The sequence below is a fragment of the Belonocnema kinseyi genome, chromosome 5, assembly GCF_010883055.1.
Source record: "Belonocnema kinseyi isolate 2016_QV_RU_SX_M_011 chromosome 5, B_treatae_v1, whole genome shotgun sequence".
NCBI classification, from domain to species: domain Eukaryota; kingdom Metazoa; phylum Arthropoda; class Insecta; order Hymenoptera; family Cynipidae; genus Belonocnema; species Belonocnema kinseyi.
In genome coordinates this window covers 113377194-113393851 of record NC_046661.1, presented here as the reverse complement: position 1 = coordinate 113393851, position 16658 = coordinate 113377194, and the positions used below count along the sequence as shown (strand labels likewise).

The following is a 16658-nucleotide window of genomic DNA, read 5'->3' as shown; positions in this document are numbered from 1 at the left end:
TATATTATAATTGACAATAAACTATTTTTTTGTTTCTAAAGAAATCTCAAAATTCTTTATAAAATGGACAAATTGGATTTATCCCTTGCTTGATTTTATACAGAATTTTGATAGCATTGAACATTTTAAAGAGAAAAATGTTTAGCTCTGTCATAATTAAATTGAATAAAACTTTTCAGTGATTAAAAAATAGGTAATGTAATTTATGATTTATAGCATATAAATAGCTATGTAACGATATAATATTAAAAATTGTAATTTAAACAATAAATAATTAGTTTTCATTATATAACTACTCACTAATAATCCTGAATCATTAGAATAATTATATAATAAGCACTTAATATTCGAGTGGTAAATAAATATGCAGTACATCATTTACATTTATGGTAACTCCTGTAATTGTAACTGCGGTGGTAACTCATTTTAAAAATTTTTTAACTTCAGCAATTACCGACGCGGAACGTCTGAAAAATGCCGATAACTGCGAAGTAACTCCGAGGAGTTGACCCACAAACCAAGAGGGCGCTTTTAGCAGTCGAATTTTGACGTAGTCTCTTATTCCATTACATGAGCAATCTCCCAACTCATCTCTGCGAATATCAGAGAACCTAATTTCTGCCAATGTGAACTCGACGTAGGGATTCTCCCCCAGTGCTGCCACTACTGTCGCTTTTTCCAACTTCTGACGGCGTGGTTGGCTGCACTGCGCATGTGCTGTCCATCTGTTTGGAGGGGCGTAGAAAGGAGGCCATATTGTACAGTTAAATTGAAAGAAAGAAAATAATTTCTCGTGCCCGTCTGTAGTCGCGACAATTTCAATTTTTCTCCCCCGCGCTCATCGTCCTCTTTGTGCTCAAACTTTAAGATCGTGAATATAGTGAATTGGAAAAAAACGGGAGCCATTTCTCGGCTCCTGCCGTTTTGTATATAAATACAGAATACGAATTTCGATATATTCGATCAGACCGTCCATCCAAGGAGTACAGAGTTCGCTGTCGACGAGATGGGCACTCGAGACGACGAGTACGATTATTTATTTAAGGGTAAGAACAAAAAAAATGAAACTCGTCAAATTCCGCCCCTAACCCCCATTTCATATCGCCATTTTATACCGGACTTTGCAAATCCTTATCGGGTCGTAACTGAGGAGTCGAGGATCGTTGACATTGAAGCGCAGATTGTGTGGTGGGAATCGACGTTCACGGTGAAGAAATAATCGCGAGCGTTAGCCAATCCTCAAGTAATTGGCAGAATTTTTTTATATTTTTTATTTATTTTCGTCGCCCTTTTTATCATATTTCGTCTTTATTGATAACTGCTCTAACGGAAATGGTCTCGACGGGAATCAGAGACAAAAATGCCCTCTGTCATTTATACTCATTTTTCTTCTAACATTCACCGAAAGATGCAGAGACGAATGACTCTTCTTTTGAAATCACTGATGATGTCACCAATCCCTCACACTAATATGCTTTTCGATATTTGGATCCTTTTGTCTCAATAGGCTCCACATTTCGAAATTAAAACTTGACCTCTTCTCGTCTGTCAAACTTGACGTCTATTGTTTCATTGTTTGACACGTGTAACAGTGAATGTGTGACGTAGTGTGACGAAAAGCACGATTGTGAAAACAAAAAGAAGCTTTATCTTGTAGAACATAATGGTTTTTGCGAATCTGCAGTTTTTTCATTTTAACATTTTCTAACCCGTAACAGGGTATCTAGCCTATCTGAAATTAACAGTGACTTTTTACATACCTGGAAATGTCCGAATTTTTTTGATATTGCCTACATTTTTTTTTTAATTGCAATATATAATTGAATAGCTGTGATTCTTGCTTCGTAAAAGTAGTAAATTCTATTTTTGGTTGGAAATTGATCGTTTTTGATTTGAAAATTCAATTGTCTGGTTGAAAATTCATGGCTTTTGTTGAAACTTCGTTCTTTTTGGTAGAAAATGAATAATTTTGATTGCACATGTAACAGCTTGCTTGCAATTTTTTCTCGCCTGGAAATTTATTTTTTAGTTCCAAATTCAATTCCTGCTAAATAGTTTTCTTTTTTAATAAATTCAAATGTTTTTATGTTACAGTTAAATTCTTTTTTGTTAAAATTTGTTTCCGCATTTTTCGTTCAGAATTCCTCTTTTTAAAATAAAAACTTAATAACTTGTTTAAAAATTAAGCTCTTGTGATTATTATTATTTTTTTAAGATTTATAATTTTAATTAAAAAGTTATCTTTTTGTTTAAAAAATGAGCTATTTTCTTGAAAATTGGTTTTTTCTTCGGCCGTAAATTAATTAATTTCACTAAAAATTTATTTATTCGTGTTGAAACTTCAAGTATTTTGTTAATTTATTTTATTTATTTGTTCAAAATTATATATTTGTAAACAGAAAATTTCACTATTTTAATTGAAAATTCATTTGTTTGCAATAAAATTCAACTATTTCAGTTAAATATTCCATAATATTAGTTGAAAATTCATCTCTTTGGTTGGAAATTAATTATTTTAACTTAAAATGTAAGTATTCCCAATTGAATATTCCATCATTTTAGTTGAAAATTAATTTTTTCATTGAAAATTCTTTTTTAGTTGAAAATTCGTGTATTTTGTTGAAATTTCGTATTTTTCGGTAGAAATATATCTTCTTCATTGAAAGTTAAAGTTTTTGTTGAAAATTGAACTATTCCATTTGAATATTAATCATTTTTCATGAAAAAACTCATTATTTACAATAAACTCTTAAAACTGTATACACATTCCTAGTCGATTCTTTACAATAATGCGAAATATTAGAATTGATCCGTACTATGAAAAATTATTTGTGGAAAAAACTTGAGGTACCTGAAAAAAACTTGAATTGACAAGGAATTTTTTCTACGGTTTGATTAGACATTTGATAAATAATGAGTAACAGTGGTTAGATAATTTATACTTTTTTTAATTTTCTGTAATAGATTTCAAAAACTTTCATAATTCGAAAAAAAAACTTCTATGTTAAATATTTCTCAACGAAAAATGTATTTCCTTTTTTATTGTGTTTACCGATTTGCAGAATTTCAATCATTCCAATTTTTTTTTAAACTTATAATATTTTTAAAGTTTAAAGGTCGAGGAAACAATAAAATACAGGTCACTTGACTTCAGTTGAGGTTGATTTAATTCCGTTTAATTCAGACATTCTCGAATTCAAATTAAATCTCTTGAAGTACTCAATACGTATTGCTTGTTAAACCTTTTTTTTGCACAATTGTTTTTTCCTCTTTTTTTTTGTATTATCAACAACCTTGGACGTAAATTATAAAAAAATATTGATAATACATTTTGTATATAAACTATTTAATTAAATACAATTGTAAAAACCAAAAATAAAATACAAATACGCTTATGATGGAAAATCATTGTTTTACGCTACAATAATAAAATGTGTGTGTGTATGCTGACCACAGCAAAACTCCTTCCTGCAAGATTTTTATCATTCAAGTTAGTCATTTTCTTCTTCGGTAGATTTTAAAATTGTTTTTGTACTTGAAACCGAGTTTAAAGGTTCATGTGTTGTTTAAAAATTTTTATTGAAATAGGATTCACGTTTTTCAACTCCCTCAATTTAATTATCATTCGTCTCTTCTATTTTTCTTCTACATAGAGTAAATTAGGAATAATTACAAGGAACTTCTCTAAATGAAAAAAACGGGTAAACCGTTAATAGAAATTATTTCTGTCAAACTGTATTTTTATCTTCAATTTGTACTTTATAAATTAGCAAAGATTTGTCATAGTTTCGGTATTGTTTTGTTCTAATTTTAATATTTCGAACTTGCCCAATAACATTGACTTTGCTAAGTTAGGAAACTAAACATTAGAATGTTTATAATTTTATTTGAATTAATGTTTGGAAAAAACTTGAATTACAAATTTGCCTTTAAAATTTTATAACTTGATGACATTTTAAAGAAAAAGAAAAGTGTATAGTAATCTATGATATAAAAATGCTATTTAATTGCACTTTTTCCTCCCTTTTTAAAAAATTCTACTGCTGCATAATTTTGGTAGATCGCTAATTCTTTTTAGTTGAAAAGTCTACTATTATATTTTTGGTTTAAAATTAATCTGTTTGTGGGGGGAGGGGATTATTCGGTTTAAAATTTTATTATTTTTTAAACATTTAACTGTTTTATTGAAAAGTCATATTCTATTTGTCGAAAATTCAACAGCTTGGTTTAAATTGAACTCCTTTGTTGAAAATTCTTCTATTTTACTTAAAAATGTAACTATTTGCTTCTAGAGAATTAATCTTTTTTGCTGCAAATTTATCTATTCTGATAAAAATTTCATTCTTTTTGGTTGAAACTGCAACTGTTTTGTTGACAATTAACATTCTGTTTTGGTTGAGGATTTAACTATTTAGTTAAAAATTAATTTTTTTTTTTTGAAGATTCATCATTTGATTTTGAAATTTTCCTATTTTTTTGTTGTTGAAAAATTAGACTATTTTGTTAAAAATTCGTTTTTTTTATGAAATTGAATTTTTTAAACTGAAAAATTAAATAGTTGAATATTCGTTTGTTTTTTCGGTTGGAAAATAATTTTTTAACTGTTCCATTTTTGTTTAAAGGTGTACATTTTTTTAATCGAATCTTCAATTCTTTTGTTGAATATTCTAGTTTTTTTGTTGAAATATGAACTATTAAATTTTTTGCCAAAAATTAATATTTTTTAGTTAAAAATTCAACTGCTTGGTTGAAAGCTGAACTCTTTGATTAAAAACTAACTTTTTTGGTGAGCAATTTATCATTTTAGTTGAAAATTCATCTCTTTGTTTGAACATTCAACTATTTTGTTTAAATTAATTTTTTTTAATTCGTGGTTTTAACCTAAAATTTAGCTATTTGATTAACGATTAGACTTTAGCCATTTTTTTCTGGTAAAAATATTCGTAAAGCTCAAATACTGAATTTAGAGAAAAATCGACAAACCGCCTTTGCTCAGTTCCTACACAAAGGTGCGGCTAGCCCCGCTGTCCTCTCAGAAGTTCAAGATTTCTCCAAAATCAAATGCGCCTTCAAATTGTATTTGGCTCGAGTTATGCCGTTATAAAAAAAAAGGAACGAGGATTAATATCCATATTATGATTAATTAAGAATTTCTATCCGCTTTAATAAAATAATGTATTATGGTGGTAGTAGTTAATGGCCTTTTTCAACTGAAAATTTAACTAATCTATTTTAGTTGAATTAAACTTTTTTTTATTTAAAAAGTAAAAGCTTTTAGTTAAAATAGCAACTATATACTACATTTTTCGTTCAAAAAATTTTTTTAAATGAAAATTTAAAAACTTGGTTGAAAATTGAAGTATTTCAGTTGAAACATTAGTTATTATTATAGAATTTAGTTATAAATTCGACTTTTGGGTTTAACAATATAATTTACTTGTTTCAATAGTTTTTGTATAAATAAAGTATTAAAAAACCGAATAGGCCTTAATATCTAGAAAAGATGTAATTTTTGTATTTATCGAGTAAAATGAGGTAATTCAATTTTAAGTCTGAGTCCTGGTTTCAACGCCCTTGAGCAAAAAACATCGTAAAAACCAATGAGTAAATTTCAAAGTGGAGTACAGTATGTTAAAAAAATCCGAAAAAACTTCCGATCATGCACAATCTTTGCCTAAAATAATTTTAAAAAAGTTCTACAAAAAAATAAGTAGATAATTTATTTAAAAAATTAAAAACTGATTATGTTAAAAAAATCTAAAACTTGAATTATATATCTTATATAAATAAATAAATAATTCAAAAGGTATAAAAAAGGTACCATTTTGAAGGTACTATTAGAGAAGCGAATTTAATTTGTTTGAACATTCCGAATAATTAAGTATGCAAAAATAAATAAATTACCAAGCCAAAATTTTCCGAATTGAAAAAGTGTAACCACACTGGGGGCGTTTTCTCCTTCTGTCCATCTTATAGCTTCTTCGCAAAGGTTCCTGGCATGATAACATTTATGCAATTCGGAACATTTTTGCTTAGTAATTTATTAATTTTTCATAGTTCATAATATTTTCAGTTTTTTTTTTTATTATTTATTTAATTATTTTATCCCTTAAATCCGTAAAAGGGGAGTTGGAAATGTATCTTTTTTGTTGAAAATAAAACTACTTGGTGGAGAATTACTCTTTTGTTAAAAATTCATTACTTTGGTTGAAAATTTAACCATTATCTTGTTGAAAATTTAATGTTTGTAGTTAAAGAATTAGGAATTTATATCGATAATAATTGAATTAAATATAGTAACCACATTAATTTTATCTAAATATGAAATGAGTTTTAAGTATAAGAAGGTAAAATAAAAGCTTGTTTGAATTATGGTTCAAGTTCATGAACTTTAGAGTTACATACTAGAAATGATTTCTTATCAAAGCCAACACTCCATCTGTCCATAAATATATACCACACTAGTGCGCATTGGGATTTCGTATTTTTAAATGGTAATAATTCGTACAAAAATAATTAGAACTCATTGGATACATTTTTCGGGTTTAAAATCACTGAGAAATGCAATGACAATGAAAATATATATGATAAACAATTTTCAACTAGCAAACAAAATGAGAAGAACTTTTCTAAAATGTCATTTTTTTCAAAAAATTGACATATTTTTAGTAGTTGTCAGAAACGTACTGTTTTTATTTTTAAATTAAAGGTTAAAGTACATATTTTCAAAAAAAGTACTAAGTACACATGCAATAAAATAAAAATATTTTTTATGGTTTTATGAAGATAGGTTATGTTTGCAGCACATACAAATCAATTAGTACATAATCTGGAATAGAAGGTATCATGTAAAATCTGAAAATTTATGAATAATAATATTGTTTATTATTTAAACGTGATTAATATCGAGATATTATTATGAAGCGAGGGTACAGTGTTTAAAGCAGAAGTTTTTCTAAACTTTATTCGATAAAAATAGTGTACTCAATGCATACTGAATCACGATGATCGTCACACATACGCTTTTTATGAATAATAATATTGTTTATCATTTAATCATTGGTAATATTGAAATATTATTATCAATTAATAATACAAAGTTGATAGTAAAAGTGATTCTAAACTTTGTTCTATAAAAGTAGTGCACTCAATGTATATTGAATCACGATGATTGTCACACATACGCTTCAGGCAGTTTGGAACTGTGACGATCGTGGGTCAACTTTCAAAATTAAGCCCTTGAAATTTTTGCGCATTTACGTTGAAAAAGAAGAATTATCATGTATAATTACTTAGTTCTAGAGAAAGTGCACTCGAAAAAAAAACAATTATCTGACGAAATCCAATTTATTTTGAAGCACCTACTTTGTGATCGTAAACTATCAAACTAGTGGGAATTCGCACCAGGATCAGTAAGGCACAGACATATTTAACGTGGGGGGAGGGCCTTCTATCTACCAGGTGATCAAAGACACTTGTTTGGCAATTTTGCTAGTGTGAATTTGCACTAGTGTGGTATTTAAGGGTTAAGAATATGTTGTAATTTAAGTTGTCGAAGCCTTCTAATTTAAACATATTCATTGAATCTCTTGAAACTGAAAAAAAATATTCATAATAAACTCGCGAAACTATATACATATTCCGAGTCGATTATTTAAAAAAAAAGCGAAATATTTTAATAGCTCCGTACTATGAAAACCTATACTTGGTTACTTCGACCTCTAAAATAAATTATTTACTTAATTAAATTTTCTGGAATTCATCTTCAATAATGATATTCTATGGAAACAACTTTGTGTTTCAGAAGTAATCTAACTAAATAGTGATGTCACATGTCTTGATTTTGACTTCACTCTGGCGTGAAATACAAATAAAAGCTACACTCAACTTGCAGTTAAGTCGAAGCTCAGTTATGTCAATGATCAGATATATCAAAACGCATCGCCCAGTTTTTTTAAATTTAGGGTCTTCATTTCAAAGGCTTCGATTTAACTGGAAGTTGAGTGTATTTAAAAAAATCCCTGTACACTATTTTTTTTAAACCTATATGAAAACCGAAATTGTATTACCATATTTTTGTGTTGAGTTACTTCGACCTAAAATAAATAAGTCAACGAAATAAAAGCGTATGTAATGATAATATCAGTAGTAGATAAGAAAAATTTTAAATGAGAGCCTTGATTTCATCTGTCGATATCCGCTGCCCCTCTGATTTAAATAATCAATGCACGCCCAATTGAACTTGTGACATAAGCACGTCCGCGGTGCATCTTCTCTGGGTGCCATTGGTACTCTGTAATTTGTAACTCCTAATCGTGATTCACAGTCTGTCATCGAAATCTAAGGCATGTTTTTTTTTTAATGATTTCAGTGGTTCTCATCGGTGACTCGGGAGTTGGAAAAAGTAATCTCCTCTCACGTTTCACACGCAATGAATTCAACCTCGAATCAAAGTCGACTATTGGAGTGGAATTCGCCACTCGCAGCATACAAGTAGACGGAAAGACGATTAAAGCCCAAATATGGGACACTGCTGGCCAGGAACGTTATCGTGCAATCACGTCCGCGTAAGTTTCCTCAAAAAACCGGAAATTCCGTTCAGAACAATTAAATCAGACATGACTAATTGTAATTGTTCATATGTTCTCTCACTCTTTGTCCAGAAATAACCGTTGATTCATTTTTTTTCTTGTAGATACTATCGTGGAGCCGTAGGAGCCTTATTGGTTTATGACATTGCGAAGCACCTAACGTACGAAAATGTAGAAAGATGGTTGCGGGAATTACGAGACCACGCTGATCAGAATATCGTTATAATGTTGGTCGGAAACAAGTCTGACTTGAGGCATTTGCGGGCTGTCCCGACAGACGAGGCCAAAGCCTTTGCCGAAAAAAATGGCCTCTCATTCATTGAGACCTCTGCCTTAGATTCGACCAATGTCGAGACGGCTTTTCAAAATATATTAACTGGTGAGCAAGATATTTTTCAAGACTTACTAGCCAGTTTCTTGGCACAAGGGGTTGGAAAAAAATTATAAAGAAAACTATAGACTTTTCGAAGACTAAACAGTATTTGAGTTTTGTCAGAGAACCAAAATCGTAGAAAACTGATGGTGAATTTCCGCTCCGGAAGCTAAAATTTAATTTTTCTAATAGAAATGAACACGGAGAAAAATTATTAATTCAATGTTCACACTCAGTTATGGTAAGCGAAATTAAGATGAAGTCTGAAAACTTTAGACATACAGCTTGGAGTATTTGAATTCAGACCGTAAATTAGCCTTAAAATAATTCTAAACATTATCAGGGTGGTCGCTGGACCGGGTAGCGACGGAAATTGTTTGAGAAGTAGAAAAACTTGATAGAATCGCTTGATATAATGTAGTTTAAAGTAAATTTGATTTCAAATTTCTTTAAATTTTAAGTTCCACTTGAACTTTTTAAATTATGAAATCGTTCAGTCTTAAGTTTTTTCAAAAAAAAAAAAAAAAAAAAGATTTGAGCTGATCAACTGTAAATATAAATGAATTATTTTTTAAATTGAACTGTAGTTCGAGTATTAAAAATTATCCAATAATAGTTTTTTACAAGACGATCTGAATCGGTTCAAAATTAAATAATTCACGTAATTTAACGTTAAAAATGAAACTATTTCAATTCAAAAGCAAAGGTGAACGTCCAATTGAAACTTCATAAACGATTTTCAATTTTTAAATAATTTCAAATTAATAAATTGAAATTCTTTTCAAATGTTGCTCTAGTTCGAAATGTTCCATTTTTTACCCAGTAAATTTGAAGATCTTTAATGAAGAAAAAGAACGATCTTTTAATACTTAGCAATGTTTGACTGTCCATTTAAAATGATCAATGCGTTTTGAGATAATAAGAAATTCTTCAGATTCCTAGGAACATTAAAAAAATTTTTTTTTAATTAATCTTAACAAAATATTTAAAAAGATTTAAAAAAATTTATGAATAAATAACAAATGAGCAATTATTAAGTAAGCCAAAAATCCAGTGACTTTGAGAGATGCTTTAAAGTTTTAAAACAATTACAAAATAATTGAAAACTTGAAACGAGTTAAACAATTTTTAAGCATAATAGTAACAAAAGTAAGTAAAATTTAAAGATTTGTAAGGGTTTTGAGAGGTATTAAGATACTAAACAAATTTCCTGACTGGAAAACTTTTTAATGGATTTTTTATGTATCAAAAAATTAAGTTTAACAGAATATTTAAAAAGATTTCACAACAAAATCAGATTATTATATGATGAATAAAGAACAATTGAGAAGTTTATAATTTTGAAAACAAATTTAACTTTAAGAGATATTTAAAAGTTTTGAAACGATTAAAAAATAATTGAAAACTCGAAGATATTTCAAACAAATTTTAACAAAATATAGATTTTTGAAGGTTACAAAATAAAAATTGTAAACATTTTGAAAGGTTTTGAAAGAATAAAACTTTTTTTTTTAAGATTCGTCGGACAATTGAAAGTTATTTTATATTTTTTTCAATTAATTTTTAGTTACTATTTTTTTTTAATTCAAAAGGTTTTGAAAATTGTACAAAAAACCATCTGGAAGATTTTAAGGAAATTTCTTTATTTTGTAGGATTAAATAAAAGTTATATAAAAAATTCCTATCATTTTAAAAGATATACTAAAGTTTTGAAATTATTTCAAAAATAATTTTAAAAATTAAAATATTTCAAAAAAGTAAAACAAAAGGACATTTTTAAGATTAAAAAAAGTTTTGAAGCTTTATTTCAAAAGGTTTTAAGATTAAAAAGATACTTCTAAAGATTAATGGGAAAATTTAAAATGATTTTTTAATTTTTTTAAATTATTTTAACACAAGGTTTAAAAAGATTTCAGAAAAAACAAAAATTGGATGAATGCATAACAATTGAACAATTATTTTTTTTGAAAAATCGAGTAATTTTAAGAGATATTTAGAGGTTTTGAAGCGATTCAAAATTAATTGGAAGTTTGACAAGATTTCAAACAATTTTTAACAAATAGTAGATTTTCAAAGATTATACGAAAAAATGTAGTAGCTTTTAAAATATTTTTTTATATTTCCCAGAAAAATTGAAAATGATTTCTTATTTTGAAAAAATGTTAGCATTTTAAAAGTTTGCAGGATTTATTCAAAGTTTAAAAAAAATTCTAATCATTTTAAAAAAGCTATAGAAGTTTTGAAAATATGTCAAAAATAAATTACAATTTGAAGATTAAAAAAATGTGAAACAAAATGTAGATTTTTAAAGAATGAAATAAAGTTTTGAAACTTTTTACGGATTTTGATACGTTTTAAAATAGTATAAGAACAATTTTTAAGATTCCTGGGAAAATTAAAAGTATTTTTTTTTTTTAATTCCAAAACATCACTTTTAAGAGAATGTTTAAAAAGATTTTAAAACGCATTTTTTAAAATAACAATCGAACAATTATGAATTTGTAACACATTAAAATAAAAATAATATAAATTCCAATTTACAAAGTAATCTGTTAAAAAAAAATTATAATCTTTCAATTTTTAATATTTCCAGTTTAAAATTGCTTAAGATATAATTTTGAAAATTTGCTGATTTATCCTTCATCCAAGAGCATCAAAAACGATAGCGTAGATTTGTGTTTTTTGAATCTGAACTGTACAGTTTATAAAATTTTACAGTTTAACAGAATTTATTTTAAAATGGTTCAATTGAAAAGTATTAAAACCTTCCATGTGTAACTTATCGAACGTTTTAAATAATAAAAAAAAATGGTTAAGCTTTAATTTTCACAGTTAAAAATTCAAAACAGTTCCGCCAAGTCTGTAATCTTTCGCTAATAAATGATCCCCGGGCATTTAATAGAAAAATCTTAATTTTTGTTTGCAGAAATTTATAGAATCGTCTCACAAAAGCAGATAAGAGATCCTCCAGAAGGTGACACGATTCGACCACAGAATGTAGAACCAATCGACGTGAAACCGACAATGAGTTCAGACGGAATGCGCAAGCAATGCTGCCAGTGACTCTCCTCGCTCTTTAACATGTAAGTGGGATTATGAGATGAAACCTTAGTCTCTTGTTTTAAGATAAAAATAATTGTGTATCATACTATTTTTATATGTATTATTACCATTGTTGCAAGATGATTATTGAATTATTATTGTCAACAAGTACGCTGGGATCGCGCCAAGAAAATCTCAATTATTTCTGCGTATTTTTAGTTCGATGTGTTGTGTTGAGAGATTAAAAATGATGATTGGATAAAGTGGATTTGGCAGAAGTTCTTTATTTACTATTTTAGAGTAATTACTATCTCTAGAGTGTGGAGTTTTTTTTTTTTTTTTTTTTTTTTTTTTTGAAAATTAGAGGACTTTTAGGTTTCTTTTGAATTAAGGAATAATTTTCTTGGCGAGGAATCAGTAAATTGTATCAAATTTTTAGGGTGGTCACTGAACCGAGCAATTGGGAAAATTGAGAATTGAAAAAAAAAGTTATGTCTCACTTGAAGATCATAATTTTAAATGCTTCTAATTCTAAATCGTTGAATTTTTAAGGCATGGTAATAAAATTCTTTAAGTTGGAAAATTTGAATTTCATGTGGACCAAATTTCAATTGTTGAAAATTGTATAAATTCAAAATGAAGACCTTTATTTAACAATGTTTCATTCATAACTTTCAAAATTTAATAATTCTAGGTCAAAAGTGGATAGTTTGGATAATTTTAAATCTATAGTGTGAAATTCTAAAATTTTGATGTGACCGTTTCTAGATTTTAGGGTTTTAGTAATTGATTTTAAATCAAAATCTTTGCAAATTCGAATTTTTCAAATAAAATAGTTTTAAATCTTAAATAATTCAAGGAGTTAAAATTTCAATGTTTTTACTTTGAAAGCCTTAATAGTTGCGTAATTTTAAGTTTAAAATTTTAAATATCGAATAATTTGAAATTAACAGTGTCAACAATAGCAAAACTTCAAAATGTTAAAAATTCGATTGTACATATTTTAATAGAAATTGATTTGAATAATTTGCAAAATATAGAAATTCTTTATCAATTTTATTTCGAATACAAAGGAACAATTTTAAATAAGAAGCGTTCAAAATTGCACAATGTTTAATAAATTGAAGTCCCTAGGATTGAAATAATTAAATGCAAATCATTTAATATTTTTACAACAAAAATTAAATTAATTTCAAATTGAACATTTTAATTCAATAGTTAAACCATTATCATTGCTTCTTTTTGAATGTCTAATTTTTGTTCCCCCAAATGTATAATTCTTTTGTATTTTAAACGCTTCAAATTCAGAATTCTCCTAAGTATGCAATATTCATTTTTAAAGCAATCAAATTGGAAAACGTTGAAATTCGCTTCTAATTTAAGATAAAAATTATTTCTAGGCAGATTATTTGCGAAAAATTCAACTCGATTTGAACCATTTTCACTTTTCAGTCCTTTTTTTCACATTGCTTTTCCGTTTGTAAAATTTTCTAATCTGAATGTTTTTTATTTTCAATTCGTTACTTTTGCTGTCCCCGAATAGATCATTTTTCAGTTTTAGGTACCTGAATTTAAAAAAATTCCATCCAATATTAAACACTTGAGTTGGAAATTTATTAATTTTTAACACTTGAAATAGTTTATTTTTAACATTTAATTCTGAAATTCGTAAAATTAAGACATAAAAAAATTGTAATTTGAAAGATTTTAAACCCTTTATATTAGAAATTGTTCAATTCTGAACGCTTAAAAACTTCAATTGTTTAAAATTTTGAATGACCTGAATGAAAAATAAATTTATGGTAGATTTTATCATTTAAATCTGTTTATATTTAGAACTTTTTGAGTTTTACGCACTTAGATTTGGAAAATTGTAAATAAATTTTTAATTATTGCTATCATTTAATTATGAAATTCGTTGATTTAAAACATTTTAAACAAAAATTAATTATGCTCTTGTAAGTTCAGTTTTAATTCAAGTATTTGAGTATTGAAATTTCCCAATTGAAAATTGTAAATCTTCTGTTGTTTAAATAAATAATTATAAAAAGTTCTAACTTTGAGTTTTTTTAAATCTTGTCTTTTTAATATTGAAATTTACTTCAATTCCAAGTTCCTCATCTTGGATAACTTCAAATTAAAAAATCTTTATTTTTATATTCGGATGATTCGGATACATTAAAAAAAATTTGAATCACATAAATAAGAAATCAATATCAGGCTTTTAAATTAAAATCGGTTTGATTTTAATTAAATTTAGTTATTCCGCATTAGATTGTGGTCGTTCTTTTTTGGATATACTACATATTATAAATTGTGTACTCATTAGAAATTTAAATCACCCTAACACAAATTTTAATCGGCCGGTAACTGACGCAGTAGCACTTCGGCTTAAAAGCCGAAAAATTGCATGTTTGATTCTCGCTGCCTGAACTTTTTTTTTTATTTATTAAATTCTTTATACATATGATTTTCGGATTTTATCGCCATTATTTTTAATGTTTGCAATGTGTTAATTATCATCCAGGTGAAAAAAAAATCAGGTGCGTTTCCCAATAAACACTTTAAAAAAATCTTGTTCTTGTAAAAACTCTTCGTTTTTCCGATAAAATACGAGGGTTAAAAAATCCAGTTTATACGTCTGATTTTAAATGCAATTGATGAAAATGACGAAACAATTAATAGCATTTATAGAAAATAAATTTGTTTACGAAAAACACGATAAAGTTTTAAAAATCTGTTTCCGTGAAAAAAGACATTATAATAATTATTAATAGCATAATTTTTAAAGATTATTGAAGGAAATTAAATTAATAAACATTTTAATAAATGGAAAATAAAATAAAAAAAGTTCATGCAACGAAAATCAAACACGCAATCTATCGACTATAAAGCCGAAGCGCTACTGTCTGAGCTACCGGCCGATTTAATGTATGTTTCGTTAAACTCTGTACAGCTTGTGGTGGATATTTTCAAGTCAATTTTGTCAAAAATGGCGGAAATTTGCCGAAACTAAAATTGATCATTTCCGGTCTCCCCTTATCAGTCTTGAGTGGCCACCTTGCATTATCTTCTAATAAGTAAAATTATTATTTTTTTTTTTTAAAGTACTTTTTATCGCGAACTCGAATGACAATTGTTATTTTACAGAAGCAGTTACACAGTGGGAGGGAGGAGGGAAGTGGTGGCCGGCAATAAATATAGCAGGTGCGTGATCGCACGAGAACTAAGACTATGGGTACGGGCCTATAATCTCGTACACTAGAGGTTTAATAATTATTAAGCCCTGCCGATGTGAGGGGGAGCCGCAGACTGGTAAAAAAAGAATTTACAAAAGTGAATTTCAGCGATCACCACAAAAAGGCCTGATCGCACATCAAAGAAATCCAACCAAGCAGACACAAAAACATCTTATATTTTATTCTTCCTCTATTTCCTCCCCGATCTCTCTCCCCTAAAAAAAATATACATATTTATGTGTAATGTACGCGTCGCATATTTGGTCAAGTACACACATACACACACACATACACCGATAATAATTTGTTACTATAATTAAATGTTGTATTGCCGCTTAATTCTTTGTAATTAGGAGTGTGAATGGCAATCGAATCGAGTAGAACGTCACTATTCGCTTCGAGACGCGAGTTCTTTTTTAAAAATAAATGATATGAGACGGTGGAAATAATGTTAAAGGGTTCTCGAGAGCCTCTTGCGGCTTTTGGCATCTGAATTATATCCGGGATTTCCTTTTTTTTTTTCTAGATCCCGGGAATCGAATAACGATGTTGGATTCGATTGAAACTGTTCTGAATGCCCCTATTTGTAACGAATATATAAGATAATTATTATTCTCTGCGTCTCTCTGCCGTATCGCAAGTATAAATAATACGGGAAGCGAGTTAAGAGCGAGTTAGGAACGAATTGTGAATCAAAGTGTTTTACGCTTTTGTGGACTACATGAGAGATTAACGAAGTCTAATTAAGTACCTACCGTATGCTTTAGAGAATGAAGACACCACTGGGAAGAGAAATTATTAAACGCACTGTTGAAGAAATTGATGAAAAAGATGGAGAAAAAAAAACAAGAAAAAACACATTATGCGTAATTTTCTAACCTTATTATATGCATTGTTAATCGCCGAGGTTTACAGAATTGTTTTTAAATGATCTTATTATTCGTTTGTAATTTCGCTTTCGTTAGTTGCAAATGAAGGGTTTGTGGAGAAAGTAATGAAGGACGAATCACGCCATTATCGAGTCACTCAAGCTATCTTTCTACTTCAGAGGACACCACTGACTCGAAGGCTTACGACGCTAAGGTTTTTTTTTTAGTAATTTTTAACTTAATTTCTAAGTACAAGTGATTTCACTGATATTAAAGAATGCAACAAAATGAGGCTTTTTCATTCCAGAACATTACCAGCTGCGAAGTTTTTATGCTTTGACCGATTTCATATGAAATTATTGTGAATTATATCGCATTACCCTGGATTACCTCTGTTTGGTGGATTGCTCAGCCTAAATTAGATTCTTGGGCTTTTTCAAGCAAAAAGTATTAGTTTTTAACAAAATTGTTGAACCTTTGAATCAGATAGTTGACTGTTTAATCGAAAAGATTAATTTTCCGCTAAAAAAGACGAACTTTAAAC

General features: G+C 28.0%; 1 protein-coding gene across 3 annotated transcripts; it reads left to right on the top strand.

The window, feature by feature from the left end:
* The first annotated feature begins 723 nt into the window (after positions 1-723).
* On the top strand, positions 724-16402 carry LOC117172425 (ras-related protein Rab-11A). Of its 3 annotated transcripts, XM_033360348.1 has the most exons (6): positions 1649-1666; positions 3457-3490; positions 8372-8567; positions 8696-8970; positions 11891-12047; positions 15157-16402. In XM_033360348.1, exons 1-5 carry the CDS (start codon positions 1664-1666, stop codon positions 12025-12027), a joined length of 645 nt encoding a protein of 214 aa, XP_033216239.1. In that variant the 5' UTR covers positions 1649-1663; the 3' UTR covers positions 12028-12047; positions 15157-16402. The 3 variants fall into 3 exon arrangements, with proteins under 3 accessions (XP_033216238.1, XP_033216237.1, XP_033216239.1); XM_033360347.1 differs by lacking the exons at positions 1649-1666; positions 3457-3490 and adding an exon at positions 724-1046 and having other exon boundaries at positions 15772-16402; XM_033360346.1 differs by lacking the exons at positions 1649-1666; positions 3457-3490 and adding an exon at positions 724-1046.
* The last annotated feature ends 256 nt before the right edge of the window (positions 16403-16658 follow it).